The sequence below is a fragment of the Pyrgilauda ruficollis genome, unplaced genomic scaffold (assembly GCF_017590135.1).
Source record: "Pyrgilauda ruficollis isolate IOZ18807 unplaced genomic scaffold, ASM1759013v1 scaffold22, whole genome shotgun sequence".
NCBI lineage: Eukaryota > Metazoa > Chordata > Aves > Passeriformes > Passeridae > Pyrgilauda > Pyrgilauda ruficollis.
In genome coordinates, this window is record NW_024521428.1 from 6,595,984 (window position 1) to 6,611,577 (window position 15,594).

Sequence of the window (15,594 nt, forward strand, 5' to 3'; positions counted from 1 at the left end):
AGACTCTTCTGGGAGTCAAAGGGCAAGAACTGTGTTATCCTCTCTGAATTTTGCCCTGCACACCATACTTAAATATTAGTAGTGTTTTACAGAGGATGCCACCTCTTGCCTAGAGGCCAGGACTGTCAGCAGCTCCCACTACACCATCAGCAGGACAGGGACCTGACCTCACTTTCCTGTCAGCTGGATGCCTGGACCAGGAACATGGGATCATGGTCCATCTCCTTATGTGAGCATCTTCCAAGGTCAGGCAGGGGCTGGGCTGGAGATTCTGAGAACATATATTTTAATTTAAACACCTGAAGTCAACATCTTGTTGACTTTCCATCTCCCAGGAGATTTCAAATAATCTTAGATGTCTAAAAAACTAGAAGTCTACGTTGGAACTGGTAACTTTATGCTCCTACTGTAGTTAATAAAAAGGGCTATCAGGAAGACATCCACAGTTGGTTGAATGTCCCTCCGTAGGTGCCCATTTCTTCCTTCCAGCTGCAAAGGGTGACCTGCTGGAAGCTATGGAACTTACAGGTGTAAAAACTGGAGCAATGAGTCATGATGGAGATGTCCGCATCCCATCAGCACACACACGTAGACAAAAGTGTGACTGAGAAACCCCGCAGTTCTCTACAGCGCAGAACTGCAGCATTTCTGAAACTCACTGCAGATTTTAATAGCTGTCGGCTACCCTAAAAATACATTTGCACCTCTTCTCCTCACTGTAGCGTCTTGCGTGTTCTTTCTCCGGAGCTCTGGTGAATAGCAGGACCAACCACTCCTACTCGGGACACCCTCGGCTGCTCGCTACCTGTCCTGGCTAACACACCTCCTTTTCGGTGCGCCCCTTCGCGGGCGGGGGTGAGTCCCGCCGTGCCGAGCCCGCCCCTCCGGCCCTGCCCGGGGGGAGGGAGAGAGGGAGGGAGGCCGGGCGAGGGGCGGCCCGGAGCCCGGCGCAGCGGCACCGGGAGCAGCAGCAGCCCGCGCCCCGCCGGCGGCAGCGGCTTCTCAGGCGGCAGCGGGGGCAGGTGCGGGCGCTTCCGCGTCAAGCTGCGAGGAGGAGCAGGACGAGAAGGAGGAGGCGGCGGAGAGCGCGGCCAGCGGCCCGGAGCCGGGCCGGCGTGCCCGTGGGCGTGCTCCCCGCCGGGGAGCACCGCCCGCCGCCCACATCCCCGCCGTCGCCGCCGCTAACTTTGCTTCTCCGCAAAGAGCCGCCCTCCGGCAAACAGAGGGTCGGCGGAGCCGGGGTCCGAGCCGGCCCCAGCGATGAAGGGCCGGCGACGGTGGCGAGGCGAACATCGCCGCTTCGCCGCGGTGCTGGTGCTGTACACGCTGCTGCTGCTCCTCTTGGTGCCCTACGCGCTGGACTACGGGGCCAGGCGCGGGCGAACGGACGAGGAGCCGCTGCTGCGGCGCTGCCCAAGCCTGGAGGAGGCGCTGAGTGAGTGGGGCTGGGAGCAGCGGCCGCCGCTGGACGAGGAAGAGGAGGAGGATGAGGCGGGCACGGCCGGGGCGGCGGGTAACGGCAGCGCCGGGACGGCGGGGAAGCGGCACATCTACCTGCACGCTACCTGGCGAACGGGCTCCTCTTTCCTCGGGGAGCTCTTCAACCAGCACCCCGACGTCTTCTACCTGTACGAGCCCATGTGGCACCTTTGGCAGGCGCTCTACCCGGGGGACGCGCTGAGCCTGCAGGGAGCCCTCCGCGACATGCTGCGCGCCCTCTTCCGATGCGACTTCTCCGTCCTGCGCCTCTACACCGCCCCGTCCGGCCCCCGCGACCCGCTGGCCCCCGCCCCGCCCGCCGCCGACAACCTCACTACGGCCAGCATCTTCGGCTGGCGGACCAACAAGGTGATCTGCTCGCCGCCGCTCTGCCCCGCCGCCCCGCGGCCCCGCGGCGAGATCGGCCTCGTCGACGGCGCCACCTGCGAGGAGACGTGTCCGCCGCGGGCGCTGCGGGAGCTGGAGGCCGAGTGCCGCAAGTACCCGGTGGTGGTCATCAAGGACGTGCGGCTGCTGGAGCTGGGCGCGCTGCTGCCGCTGCTGCGGGAGCCCGGCCTCAACCTGCGGGTGGTGCAGCTCTTCCGCGACCCCCGCGCCGTCCACAACTCCCGCCTGAAGGCGCGGCAGGCGCTGCTGCGGGAGAGCGTCCAGGTGCTGCGCAGCCGCCACCGCGCCGAGCCGCGGGGCCCGGCCCGCCACCAGCAGCAGCATCTCCTGCTGCCGCCCGGGCTGCTGGGCGGAGGGCGGCCGCCGCAGCCGCAGCACCGCGCCGAGTTCTTCCTCGGCGGCGCGCTGGAGGTGATCTGCCAGTCTTGGCTCCGCGATCTCCTCCTGGCCCGGCGCGCCCCGGACTGGCTCCGCCGCCGCTACACGCAGCTCCGCTACGAGGACCTGGTGCGGGAGCCCCGCGCCGAGCTGCGCCGCCTGCTGCGCTTCGCCGGGCTGACGGTGCCGCCGGCCCTGGAGGACTTCGTGGTCAACATGACCCGCGGCGCCGCCTACTCCTCTGACCGGCCCTTCCTCATCTCCGCCCGCGACGCGCGGGAGGCCGTGCACGCCTGGCGGGAGCGCCTCAGCCGCCAGCAGGTGCGGCAGGTGGAGGCGGCGTGCGGAGAGGCCATGAGCATCCTCGCCTACCCCCTCAGCGCCGGCAACGCCCGGTAGCGCCCGAGCCCCACGTCCCGGACGGGCCCGAGGGCGGACGGACGGGCGCCGTCGGGCAGAGCTGAGCGCGGGGGTCACCGCTGGCATGGTAGGCGCCCACTTGGCAGGCGGGGAGCTCCCTCGGGGGCGGCCCCGGCTGAGGGACACCTGCCTCGCCTCGGGTACAGGCAGCGCTGCAGGGTCCGGGCCCCCCAGCCGCTGTGGCTTCATTGTGGCTGTTGTCCTTCTGGGCTGTGTGGAGAGGGCAGGGGGATGTTTTATTTAAGAGGAGGGTTTGGTAAGAGGTGTCCTCCTAGTACGGCATCACTGAAACTGTGATCGTGTACAAAGAACAGGTATGCTACAAACAAACTGCATGAAAATTTAAAAATCCCCCAGGTGAAGACTCTCAGCAAGGAACTGGAGGGCCTGGAAGGTGCTCCTGTGAGAGCAGTGCCCTTCTGGAGCTCTGAATCACACTGACAGCTGTCCTACTGCTACTGAAACACAAGAGGCTTCTGTGAAGTCGCTGCAGGGGTCAGCAGGGGCCTGGACAGCCAGGAGGAGGGTGCCTGCTGCAGGGTAGGACTGAGCTCTCCTGCCCCAAACCAGCTCTGCAGGGATGGTCTCTGCCCCTGTCCATTGCTGGTGCTGTAGGGAGGGGGCTGAGGGAAGGGGAGCCGTGTCCAGCTCTGTCCATCGTTCTGAGCAGCAGGGTAAGCAGTGCAGGGAGGGTAAACATTCGCCTGCTTATGTGTTTTGAAGATGCTTGTGGCAGAAATCTTTGCTTTTCTAAAGAAATCTGTAATTGTTTTGAAAGTAGGATTTTTTAAATATACATGCATTGATATAGTTTGCTGATATTTCATGTGAGATACAGGTGGCTAACATGTTTCTTTGGAACACGTGTAGGGGTGAATGAAACTGGAAGGCAAATGCTCAACATTTCCGTTTTGTTTTCTCTCTCAGATGAGAGAATCACTTTTCTTCCCTTGCTTCCGGGCTGACACATTGTGCCATGCACAAGGTCCTCCTGATCACATCCCCTCCAAACAATAACATCCTCTCAGCTGGCAACTCCTGGACAAAAGCAAATGTTTCCTAAGACAAATTAGTCATGAAATTCCCAAATAAAATCTTACATTAAAAAAGCAAACAAACAAATGAAACAAACCAAAAAACCCCTAAAGTTTTATTTTGGATTTTAAAATGACGTGTTCCTGCAGATATCCTACAACTTGTGCGAGAAGAGGGTGTGTGTGTATCTGCACGTACCTCTGTTTCTTAATTTCTTGATGTGGGGATAGAAGGTTCAGTTGTAATTTAGGGATGCAGTTTCATAACTTCATAGAGACTGCTTTTGAATCTATTACAGTCTGGTAGTCTTTAAATGACTCCATGAGAGTGTACAGGATTATAGGGATGTTTACATGCACTCCTCAGCTACAAACCCAGAATATGAGTTTTAAATTGAGGATAATCCAGGATCAGGAAGAAAGCAGTATTTATACAAAGTGCTGAAAATAAAGGCAGTTCAAAGATGTTATATTACCATGGAGGAGGTGTTTGAATTGCACTGTACATTTTTGTGCTCTGAGTGTTATGCTGTACAGCATGTCACTAAATTAGGATGAACCTTCATTTATTTTGGCTCTTTTTCCCCTTGATCTTCCCATCTGAGAGTATGTTGGCATAAGAAGCAGGTTTCTTTCATTATCTGACAGGAAAATGTAGTCATAACAATATTTTTGAACAAATTTATCCATTTCCCTGTAGCATACTTCATTCAGTTTTGCAGCCTTGAGCTTCTGAAGTAAGAATTACAGGGTCTCGTTTTGTGCTGGAAAAACTTGTGTATTATCTAAGGGATGTTTCTGCATTCTCTCACTGTGCCTGTGACTCCAAAATTTGTCTCTGGGTGTTCCAGTAGCATTTAATAATGTTATTTCTAGAGATAGTACCTGTACAATGCCTTGATAACCTGTGTCAGGTAACCTATTTTGGAAGGCTTTTCTGGGACTATCCCCAGCCCGGCTTGTACTGACAGGTTTGGAAAGGAATTAAGATTTTTGTGCATACCAAAAGATGATACGGTACTTATTTTCTTAAATTGGATGGGAGATCAAAATCCAGTATATCCTGTTGATTTGTTCTTAACAAGTTGCCGTCACAGAATTGTGTGATGCAACAGTTAAGCATTCTCCTCACCTTGACAGAGAATCTCATCATGCTCCTTCAGGTGATAAATATCTTTTGTAAGTCTTCAAAAATTAACACTTAATTTCACTTAAAATCATTCATCGTGATGAGCAAAGAAGTGTTACCCTCTTGCTTAACTAGATTCTTATAGCTGGGAGAAAACCCACTTATTAGAAATTATTTGGTATTTTCTGAAACTGTTTCCATGTTTGAGCTGCAGAGGTGGTGAAGGGCCTTGAGGGGAAGCCAAGGGCAGCCCCTTGTTGGGACTGTCATTTGCAGCGCCTGGAATGGGACTTTGCTGATCCTTGTGGGTCTCTTCCAACTCAGGATATTCTATGATAGATGCATTTTCTGTATCAGTAATTATTTCTGTCAGCACAAGTTGTTCACTAGCCTAGTTGTTCTCCATGAGTGATTATTTTAATTTTTAGGTTTTTGTATAATGTGAAAAAGGCTCCATTAGGAAAAGTGTACAAAATATAGCAAGTGCAATTTTTGGTTTGTATTCAGTGCACCTGAATTCATCAGACAACTCATCTGAAAAATCCATAGGGAATATCCAAAGCTGAGAAAGGAGCAAGTAGGCCAGAGAGACATCTTAGAACAGTATGTAGATGACAGTTGCTTAGTTACTGGTGGTGTGACACGTGCACTTCAGTCTCCAGAAGGTTTTCTAAAATTCTTCTGCCCAAGGAGGACAACTAAGGCTCACCAACAAGTGCATCCCATTTTTCTCTTCTTGGTATTTTGATGTATTGGACAGTATGATTCAGGGTGTTTACAGCATGTACTTGGTCTTGAAACTCAGGCCTTGAAGAAAAAGCAAATGTACTGTCAAATGTCAGTGTTGGTATTTATCTGAAAAGGCAGAAGTAGGCCTGATTAGGACATCCAGTGTGGAATTTCAGTGGCAGAGATCTTTGGAACCAACCAGAACTTGCTGAAAGCAGGACACCCATAGTTAGACTGCATTTTGAGAGCAGCTGGACATTTACGGCTTGGGCAGTTTGAGGTGCAGTCACAGTTCTACTGGACGATGTAGAAAATTGAACCGTGACTGCTCATTTAGAGCAGAGCATGGCATGATGAGCAAGAGAACAGTAAGCACATTTTTATATCCAACCTGTACTTGGAAGGCTTAGAATCACAGTGCAGGACTAAGTCAAAAAGTTTTAGTTATTTCAGACTGAGACTGGTGAAAATTACCTACTTGTGCTACATTACATACAACGAATTAACAATTAATTTACTAAAAAGTCATAGTGGGAAATGGGTACAAAACTGACAAATGCTCACAAGACAACTCTGCTGTCTGTTTTTACTTAACTTTTGGTTGTCATATGTCTGAGTTAAGGGTGGTAGAAACTTGAGTACTGTAATTCATAAAAGGCTGGGATGTTTCCATGCCATAATTGCTTGTGGGAAATTATGAAAGTCCAGGGCCAAGAAACACTTGGGCCCTGCCTTATTTCTACTCCTTAGGATATTACTGATGGAATCCTTGTAGGTATCCACAGTATGTACTTTCATACTACAGGTACAATAGAAATAGTTTGGTGTCAGTTGGAGTATTTAACAGAAGTGTTAGAATGGTTGTAGAGTTACTTATTTAACAACTTCAGTATTGCATGAGTCATTTTAGCCCCCTCCTCCCCCATCAGTCTGGGCATCAAGTCCTGAGTTTCTGCATGAAGTTCTCAGTATCACCACTTTCAACGATAAAAAATGCTGCAGAGTTTTGGGTTTGTTATGGTAACGCAATTAAACCACTGAATTAAACCCCGAGAGCCAACAAGCCCGACAGCATGTTCTGTTCCTTTCTGGAGCACAGAGAGCTGTCACTGAGACTCTCTGATGGTGCCTGTCATTTCTCAGAGTCACCATGCAATCCGTGCAGCACTGGGACTACCTGAGATGTTGTTTTGTCTTTCCTATTTAAGTTAACATGACACCTACCACCACGGAGGATGAGATGGGAGAAATACAATTTGTCAAGCCTTGCACTAGCAGTTTTCAGCACCCCACTGGCAGTGTGTGTGGGTGTGTGAATGAGGGGCTAGGCCCAGACTGTCCTCTTGGCTGTGTTTCCAAGAGATGAAAGCTGGATGCAGACACATTGAGGTGGTGGGTTTCAATGATTGAGGGGCCTGTTGTTAGTTGGTGAGATGTATATCTGGCAGTCTCAGCTCTGAACAAGCTGATTAACATTTTAGGACTTGCTGTCTGGATATTGAGTACTGTGAAATTCTTGCTTCCAGCACTGAGATGTTAAGCTCTGCTGCTAACCTGGGGCACCTGCAGTGCCATTTCTTGTTGCTGTTAAGTGGGAATCCAGTCCTTCCCTGGAGCTTCCAAACTTGTTGCCCTGTTTCTGAAGGTCCAGCTTTGCCAAACTTCAACTGTATATAGACTGAAACTTTTTGTCATGGGCATAAGGTTTAAGTCTCTTGGAATTTCAGTCAAAGCAGTTGCATATTCTTTTTAACTTAGGATGTGGTGGTCTTTTGCCTGTGTTCAAATATTCTCAAAGATATTTCTTTGAAATCATTTGTCACTTCAGTGTTTTGGGACAGGAACTCCATTTTGGGTAGGGGAAATGACCTCTTTGTAGAGAATATCCCCTGTGTTTTTGGTTTTTTGGGTTTTTTTTACCTCTGCTTTCTATTCTGATTTGGCCAAATATATTAATGTTTGTATAAAATGGATAGCACGTGCTCGGTAAAAGTGATTTTGGTATGTGTGTGTATCTTTATTTTATACCAAATAAAATCTACATTGGTCTTATCTCCAGCGAGCATGTGCAAACCTCTTTCTTTCCCATAGAAAACTCAATGTGGCACAGAGGGAATCAAAACCATGTAATTATGGCAGGGGCTGCATCACTGGGCTGACAGGGAGGATTCTGCCATTCCGGGTTCCCACTGATGCCTTCTTCCCTATCCCCTCTTTCCCTGCTGTAGTTGTTCCTAAGGAAGACCCCCAAATCCAGTGTTCAGCTTTCCAGTGTTTAATAATGGGAAGGTCTATAGGTGAGAGAGAGAAGACATTGATGACAGATGGGGTTAAAACAAGGGAATGGGGAAAGGAATTCACTTTTGGTTGAGGATAGTGGGATTTGTTGGGCAAAGAACTTGGGTGTGAGATGAACGAAGGACTGGGATTTGATGAGGAGAGGCAGGAAGTTGTGACTGCTTTAATTGGAAAAGTTGGCTAGGAGTGCGTGAGGAAAGGAAGGAGCATGGAGAGAGCAAGCTAGGAGGAGTAGGGACCAAGAACTGGGAATTGCCCCAAGTGTATTGTTTGGAGGAGATAGAGGAAGACAGCTCAGGGCAGGAACAGGGGGAAGATGGAGAGCAGAGTGAGTCTAAGTCCAAATTGCAGGAGGAAACTGGTAACCCTTCAACAGCAGCGCTTGCTGTGTCTCAGCTCAAATGGCTGTGCAGGCAACTGGCAGTGGACCAGCCCCTGGCTGGAGAGCTGGTTCGCAGGGCAGTGGTGACTTGCCCTCCCCTATACCTTTCCCAGCCCACATAAACACATTTCATCTGCAAACCAGACTCCCCTCTTTCCCTCTGCATAAGGAATTTATTAACTACCCCCCTGCTCTCCTAGCAGCATTGGGGTGGGATGCATGGGAAGAAGTGCTCTCCTGCAAAACTGAAGTTTTAAAGCTCAAATTTGTAACAATAAAGGCTTTGCACACCTTCTGCTACTGTTGGGCTCAGTCTGTGAGTAAGAGGGATGATGTGAGAGCTGTCTCACCCAGCTGCCTTTGTCTGAGCTCCATTTGGGAGTGCTTTTGGAGTCCCTTCTGCAATGGGCATTAACACCAGCCACCAGAACAGAGGAGTCTGGGGGAGGTCCTTGTTCGTGTCCTTGGTTCAAGTGACAGATGTTTGTACACTGGATTTAAAAGTCCCAGTTCTAGCAGTGACTCGTGCATATCAGTGACATCTATTGTTTTCAGTATAAGTATAAAAAAATGCCAGGAAACCTCTTGTCTATGCACCCTGTTACGGAGGCGTTCAATGTCTGTGCTGCAAAGTCAAGCACTGGAGGAGTCAGACTCAGTGTTTGCTGCCTCTCCTTTCATGCTCCTTCTCAGTTGTGTATCACAAGTGGTTGTTTTTTTCTCCAGTGCAGCACTTGATCAGCACTCAAGGCTGGACACACCTGGGGCAGGAATGGATCAGGCAGCACGACTGGCGCCACGAGCACCTGGCACCTGGTCTGTGCCAGAGGTTAGAAAATGTTCAGGAATCTGGTGGGAGACTGAAGGAGGTAAAAAGGATGGAGGCGGATCTCAAGGCTGAGGTATTTAAAAGCTCTCAGAGGAGCTGGACTCAGTCCCTGGTGCCACAGTGTCTGTGAGATGTTAGACAAGTAAGTTAGATTTTCTGAAGAGGCCAAGTCCAAATCAAGCAGAAGCTGAGTGACACCTTTGGTATGCTGGAGCTGGCTTTGCAGAACTGCTGTAGCAGCAGTCAGTGTTCGGGTGTGCCTGGTCAGGGGACACTGGTGGCTCAAGGGGTGACTCTAAACCCCTGAATGAGCTAATTGTGAAAAGGGCAAATGTGTGGTGGTATCAACATGTTCTTTGTCATAGGCACCCGAACCCCAAGGGTGTGAAGTAATATTTTTAGTAGATACAGAGAAATGTCAGGTGAAATAACTTCTTGGAGAGGACCAAGCTGTGTGGTTTATTTAGTCTCAAAGTCAAGGTTGAAAGAGGACAGCAGTGCACAGCGGCATGAACAGCGGTGTGGAAGAGAGGTAATCAAGCTCTGAACAATACTGGCATAAGAACAGATTTTTACACATCAGCACTGAATCATTTCATCCTGGAAGCTGGAAGAAGGTGGGGTTTTTTTAGCCATAAGAGCAGCATGGCAGGAAGGGATGGAAGAGACAACTCATTTTAAAAGACAACTCCTATAGTTTAGAAATAGAAAGGAACTGATACAGTAGATTACCATGTTATGACTAGATATGAAGCTGATGGTCCAGAAGCCCATAGGAAGTACTGTTCAGAGTGCTGAACTCTTCTGAAAAATCAGCTTTAATGTACAAAAAGATCAGAGCCCTAGTTTAATGATGCTTTGTACATTTTGTTTGTGCTCTGTGAAAAGGAGGGAATGCTGACTTTCAAAAAAGATTGTTAACTCCAGACTCCAGTTTGTTCTGGAGTACTCTGCAATAGGTTAGTGTCTCATCACATTTCCTCTGAGGAAATCTGGCAATTGTGCCTCTGCCAGTATTTGAATAAAATATATTGGAGTTGTACAATAAATCAAGAGGAGCACAAAGCCCACACCATTAACCCAGTAATTTTTGCCCTTTTTTTCTTGAGATGAGCTGAAGGGAAAGGAAAGGTGGGGTGTGTTTGTGTAAGCAAAGACTGTGTGGTTGTTCACTTGCCATGGGTAGAAATCCCAGCTGTGCCAGCAAGTGCAGGATGTGGGACCACCCAGCCCTAGCACTGCCCTCACTGTGGCTGAGCTGCCTTTAATGCTTTGCCATATAGCTGTGAAATGATTAGTCCCTTGTTTATTTATGCACAGGCATGAAACTAGTTTCAGGTGGGCTCTGGATAGGATCTGAAGCCTAGCACTTTTTAAAATAATGGGAAAGGGCTGTGGGAGATCAATCCATGTACAGCAGAGGCCTCTCTGATGGAAGATTTGAAAACCTTTCCTTGGCTTTTCACAGTCATTTCAGATCCTGCTTGAGCAGGGGTGACTTGACTGAATTGTTGTGAGTATTCACCCCCCTCTCTTATTTTTTTCCCCTTTTTTAATAAAACCTGTTTAAGAACATTGAGTGATACATAACTCTTTCTCAAATGGATTTAGAGATGAGGGGGTGGGACACTTGTCATTTGTTTCAAGCTGGTTTTAAAATCCTTAAGGACAAAGACTTCATCTAGCAGTCCTTTACTCCATTATGTCTGTATGCCCACTGTTAAAAAGTGCTCCTAATAATCTGTTTGAATAATTCTTCTTGAATAGTTCTGTTACTTCTCTTACTAGATGCAGAAAACAGCCTGCTACCATTTCTCTGTGCTAACTTGTTCTTATCACAAGCATGTAACCATAGAATTATTTTTTTTACACAACAACAACAACCCTCCCCCTCCACCAAATACTCAGCTTTCAAGCTTATTAATTTCCAATTCAGGTCTCCATTTTACAGCTTTTGTTTCAATAAAGCACTTTGATTTGTTCATCCTTGCATATTGATCAGCTTCCATACTCAAACCCCAGTTCTGCCTTCATGTGCCCAAATCAGATAACCAGATAAATATTTCAATCATTTATATAACATCCATTTCTTTCATGAAAATAGGTGCTGTTGCTTACCTGAAAATTGGTTTTGTCTGTTCACAAGATTTTTAATGTCTAAAATGTGAAAACTGCTAGAAAGTAGGACCCAGCCTCAAGCTGTTGCAGCAAATGAGGAGTTCCTTTAGCATTTTATTAATTGTAAACCATATCTTCTTCTCTGTAAATTCTTATTAAAATATTTGCTAGTTGACTCTTCTAAGAACTTATAATCAAAGCAGTTGCATTTAGATTGCATGATAATAATAATTAGCTGATATATCTAAAACTTTGCTCCTTAATAGGAAGGGAGTTAAACTCTTGACAAGCAGTATAGGTTATGTGTAGCTGCCTTGATAGTTCTGCCCTGAAAAGTGACCCTCCTGCTGCTTTTAGCTCTCTACCAGAGGTTAACATGCTGCTTGTAAATTGGCAATGCTACCCCTGAAGGAAGCAGCTAGTCAGCAATTTTAAGACTGCATAAACTTGGCTTATTTCTAAACTGAGTTGCAGGTTGCTTGGAGCTGTCAAAGTGTGTCTGGTCATGCCTGAACTTACAGCTTCACAGATTCCTGCCAGGAGGGATTCCAGTTCTGAGACACTGAGCTCCTGAGGGCTGACCTTGGAGCACTCCTCAGTATGCAGAGAGTAAAACTCCTTTACTGGCTACTGAGCAGGTGAGTGATGCCCCAGTCCTCATAGCAAAACTCCTGTCCTTCAGAAGGGTTAGGCTGTGCCTTTAATAAACATTATTTTAAAATTCTTTACTAGTGCATGAAAGAAAACGTCCAAGGATAAATGGGAGAGAAGTCTCTTGTGATCTGTTACAGAATAGTTAGAATAATTTTGAGCTAGGCATTTAATTAGTAAAATTTTTCATCTTCTGACAATGCTTTGATCTGGGGAATGCGCAAGTAGTCTTGGGCCCTACAGAATAATTCCTGGGACTTATTTCTGAATGCCTGCAGGGCTTCATCACTGCTCTACCCATGAGAAGTTCATTCCAATATTGGGGGGTTTTATACTAGTGAAGGTAAAAAGCATCCAGGGAAGGTGATAGTTACTCCTTAATCTAAACCAGCTGTAGTATTAGACACATCTAACTGTAAGCAGCAATTTGAATACCTGTAATATCATAAATACAATTAATACAGAGTGAAGTTTGTGTCCTTTGAAATCCTTCACATCCTGATTTGACAGTCAAGTTCTGGAATAACTACTAAAAGGTAAGATCAGGTTGGTTTTTGTAACCGAGTGATTTCATACAAGCATCATGTTATTCTCCAAATAACGTGTGAAATTCTACAAGATAAATTGCACATCCATCTTTGCAGATTTTGTTGGCTAAAGGCCCAGTGTGGACCACCTGCCTTTTTTGGTTTTTTTTTTTTTAACTTACTGCTGCCTTGCCCCAGGCAGATATAGCATCTGTACTGAAGCATGCAGCTATGGATAGCTTTTAGTAACCTGGGGGTAGTTCTGTTTACATTTGACCATAGTGTTGTAACAGTTAATTCCTTCCTAGTGAAGGAAAATCTGGGGAAATTTGCTGGCATTCCCTTCTGTTCCCTTTCTAAATACCAATGTCCAGGGTATATTACATCTTGCCCTGTTTATTTTTCCAGTAGGGTTCTACCAATGTGGGTGTTTCTTGTGCTTAAAGAGACTTTCTCCCATGATCCATTAGATGAAAGTGCACTGTGCACCTTGGGGTCTCCTCTCTTTCACTGCCTGAAGCTGCTCAACACTGCTGCCTCTCTGGGGTCTAACCCCAAATTCCTGCTGTTGGCTGAAAAGCCCAACTGAGCTGGTTTTGGCTGGGGAAGTTAAATTTTTGCAGAGCAGCTAGTGTGGGGCTGTGTTTTGGATTTGTGCTGCAGACAGTGTCAATAACACAGGCATTATTTTCCTTATTGCTGAGCAGTGCTTGCACAGAGTCCAGGCCTTTTCTGCTCCTCACCCACCAGTGAGGAGACTGGGGGTGAACAAGGAGTTGGGAGGTGACACAGCCAGGACAGCTGACCCCAGCTGGCCATAGAGGTATCGCAGATGATGTGGCCTCGTGCTTGGCATGTAGAGCTGGGAGTAGAAGAAGGAAACAGGAAGTGTTTGGAGTGGTGATGACTTCCCAAGTTACTGTTGTGTGAGATGGGGCCTGATCTCCTGGAGATGGCTGAACACCTGCCTGCCCGTGGGAAATAGTGAATGAATTCCTTGTTCTGCTTTGCTTGTGTGCACAGCTTTTGCTTTCTCTATTAAACTGTCTTTATCTCAACCCACAAGTTCTCTCCCTTTTGTCCTTGTGATTCCCTCCCCCATCCCACTGGTGGCGAGTGAGCCGGTGGCTGCGTGGCCTCAGTTGCTGGCTGGGGTTAAATAAACCACATCACTGACCATGGATACACACAGTTCAAATCCCACTCTTCAGTTAACCCAGCTGGCACTTGGCCTGTCAAGGTCTGAGTACCAGGGAGCTGGGTGGGACCAGGTGGCTGGAGCTCCGCAGCCACATCCAACCCCACAGCACCTGGTCCAGTGTCTGGGAGCTCGCTACCTCCCGCAGCATGGAGGGCAGCAGGAAAGCTCTGCTTCCCGCTGAGTGCAACTTCTGTTTGCTGTTTTAATACCTACCACACAAGACAAACTCACTGCTGTAAGAGCACAGAAAGAATTTCCTGCACAGGATGACCAATATAGAGAGAGAAGAGGGGCATAGCAAACCATGGAGAAGCACTTTCTCCTCATTGTAGTGTAAAAACTGAAAGCACTGCTGAGCAGACGAGGCTGGCAGTTCTAGCAAAAGACAGGTGCATTTCAGTACTGCAATTGTTATAGAAAATTTCATGCCATAAATCAAGTTTCTCTCCATAGGTGTGGCATATGTTTAATTACTCATCCTTTCTCGAACAAAAGGTTTCAAGATAGCTGTACATTTACCTCAGGTAATAATTTCCTTTTTCAGATTGTATGTAATAATTTAGATTTGATTTCTTGTTCCATAACAAGAGAGCAGACATGGTTTTGTTTAAGATTTTTCATAGGGATGGATCTGATAATTTAATTTCATTGATGAAATGTCTCAGGACACATAGTGTATATAGACATAGTCACATTTTGAAGTGTTACCCTACACAAAAACTGTCACTTTTTATTCTTCTTAGAATTCTTCTTAGAAGGAAAATAGCTTCTAACTGCAAAATACACATGGCTTATTTTACTTTAAGTGCTTCTCAGAAATCACTTTGTCTTGGACTGTGGATTAGTTTAGCAGGAATCGTTTTTACTTTGTGAACTCACTCTTGTTTAGGAAAAATAATAGATACCTGAATTAACAAAATTCAGTTTCTTTGAGATTATTGAACTCAGTCATGGCAGAGATGCCCTAGTCTTGGAACAGAAGCAATGTTAGATTGACAAATATCATTTATTAGGTATGTTTAAGAAAATACAGAATGGCAGGGGAAAGTCAGTGTGCAGAATGTCTGTAGCTCTTCAAGCAGAGTTAAATTCTGATCACCATCTCTTTTCACTATTTCCACTCCTCCTTTGTTTGATCCAGTTCAAATATTCAGCTGATGTTAGCATACTGAAAAATTACTGCCTATATATGATGGGATAATGCAAGACAAAGCAGGCTCTCCTCGGGTGTCTCTGCCAAAGCTCCACCTCACATCCTCAGAGGACGGGCGAAGCCACCCACACATCGCTGCTCTGGACAGCACGGGCGAGCAGCTCCTGCACTGGATTTACAGTGCAACAGATGGCTTGTGAGTTTGGCTCCAGCTCTCAGCATTGTCTTTTTAATCACCCCTGCTGTCTTCTGAACACTAACCAGGATGATTGCAAGCTCTTTCTGACAGACAAGGAGCTATTTTATAGGCTGTTGCACTTGTAGGCGGATACACGCTGGAATGCTTTTCGCTAGGAGCAACACCCCATTTTACAATCAACCTTGGGTTCCAGAATTAACTGAATATCCCCCACATTTTCCACTTTCCTGTGACTCTCTTCTCCTTCTCCATATCCAGCCCTACAAATCTCTAGACGACAGTGCTAGTAACTTCTCTCCATTGTGAAAACTGGTGAAAAGATAAGAAACAGAACAGAGAATAAATGGTCATTTATTAACACTCATAGATTCTTCTTCCTACAGTGACTAAGAGAGCATGAGCTGAGGCTTTTTGAGAAAGGATTTTCCAAATATCTCATAAAATTAAGTATATCATCAAAATCTCCTTTGTCTGCATGATGATTCACTCTTTATAACAACAGATTTAGAAGTTATAACACCTCTCTATCCCAGCCATGTTGATGTAAATCTGTATTTTATTCCTCCACAAAATGTTTGCTTTTTGTTGTACCTTGCAACCCTTCCTAGGGTGGAGATGCTCCAAGGTGGAAACCATTAATTAGATTTTAAGGAAGGGAG

The 15,594-nt window shown here is 47.1% G+C and overlaps 1 protein-coding gene across 1 annotated transcript; it reads left to right on the plus strand.

Annotated features, from left to right (window-relative positions):
* The first annotated feature begins 1,147 nt into the window (after nucleotides 1–1,147).
* Nucleotides 1,148–2,793, plus strand: CHST7 (carbohydrate sulfotransferase 7). Its single transcript, XM_041468545.1, has one exon. It carries the CDS (start codon nucleotides 1,261–1,263, stop codon nucleotides 2,662–2,664), a length of 1,404 nt encoding a protein of 467 aa, XP_041324479.1. The 5' UTR covers nucleotides 1,148–1,260; the 3' UTR covers nucleotides 2,665–2,793.
* Nucleotides 2,794–15,594: the final 12,801 nt, after the last annotated feature.

What these genes read in the sequence shown, in the direction of transcription:
- CHST7 (XM_041468545.1), top strand. Translation starts at nt 1,261, where the DNA reads ATGAAGGGCCGGCGACGGTGGCGAGGCGAACATCGCCGCTTCGCCGCG.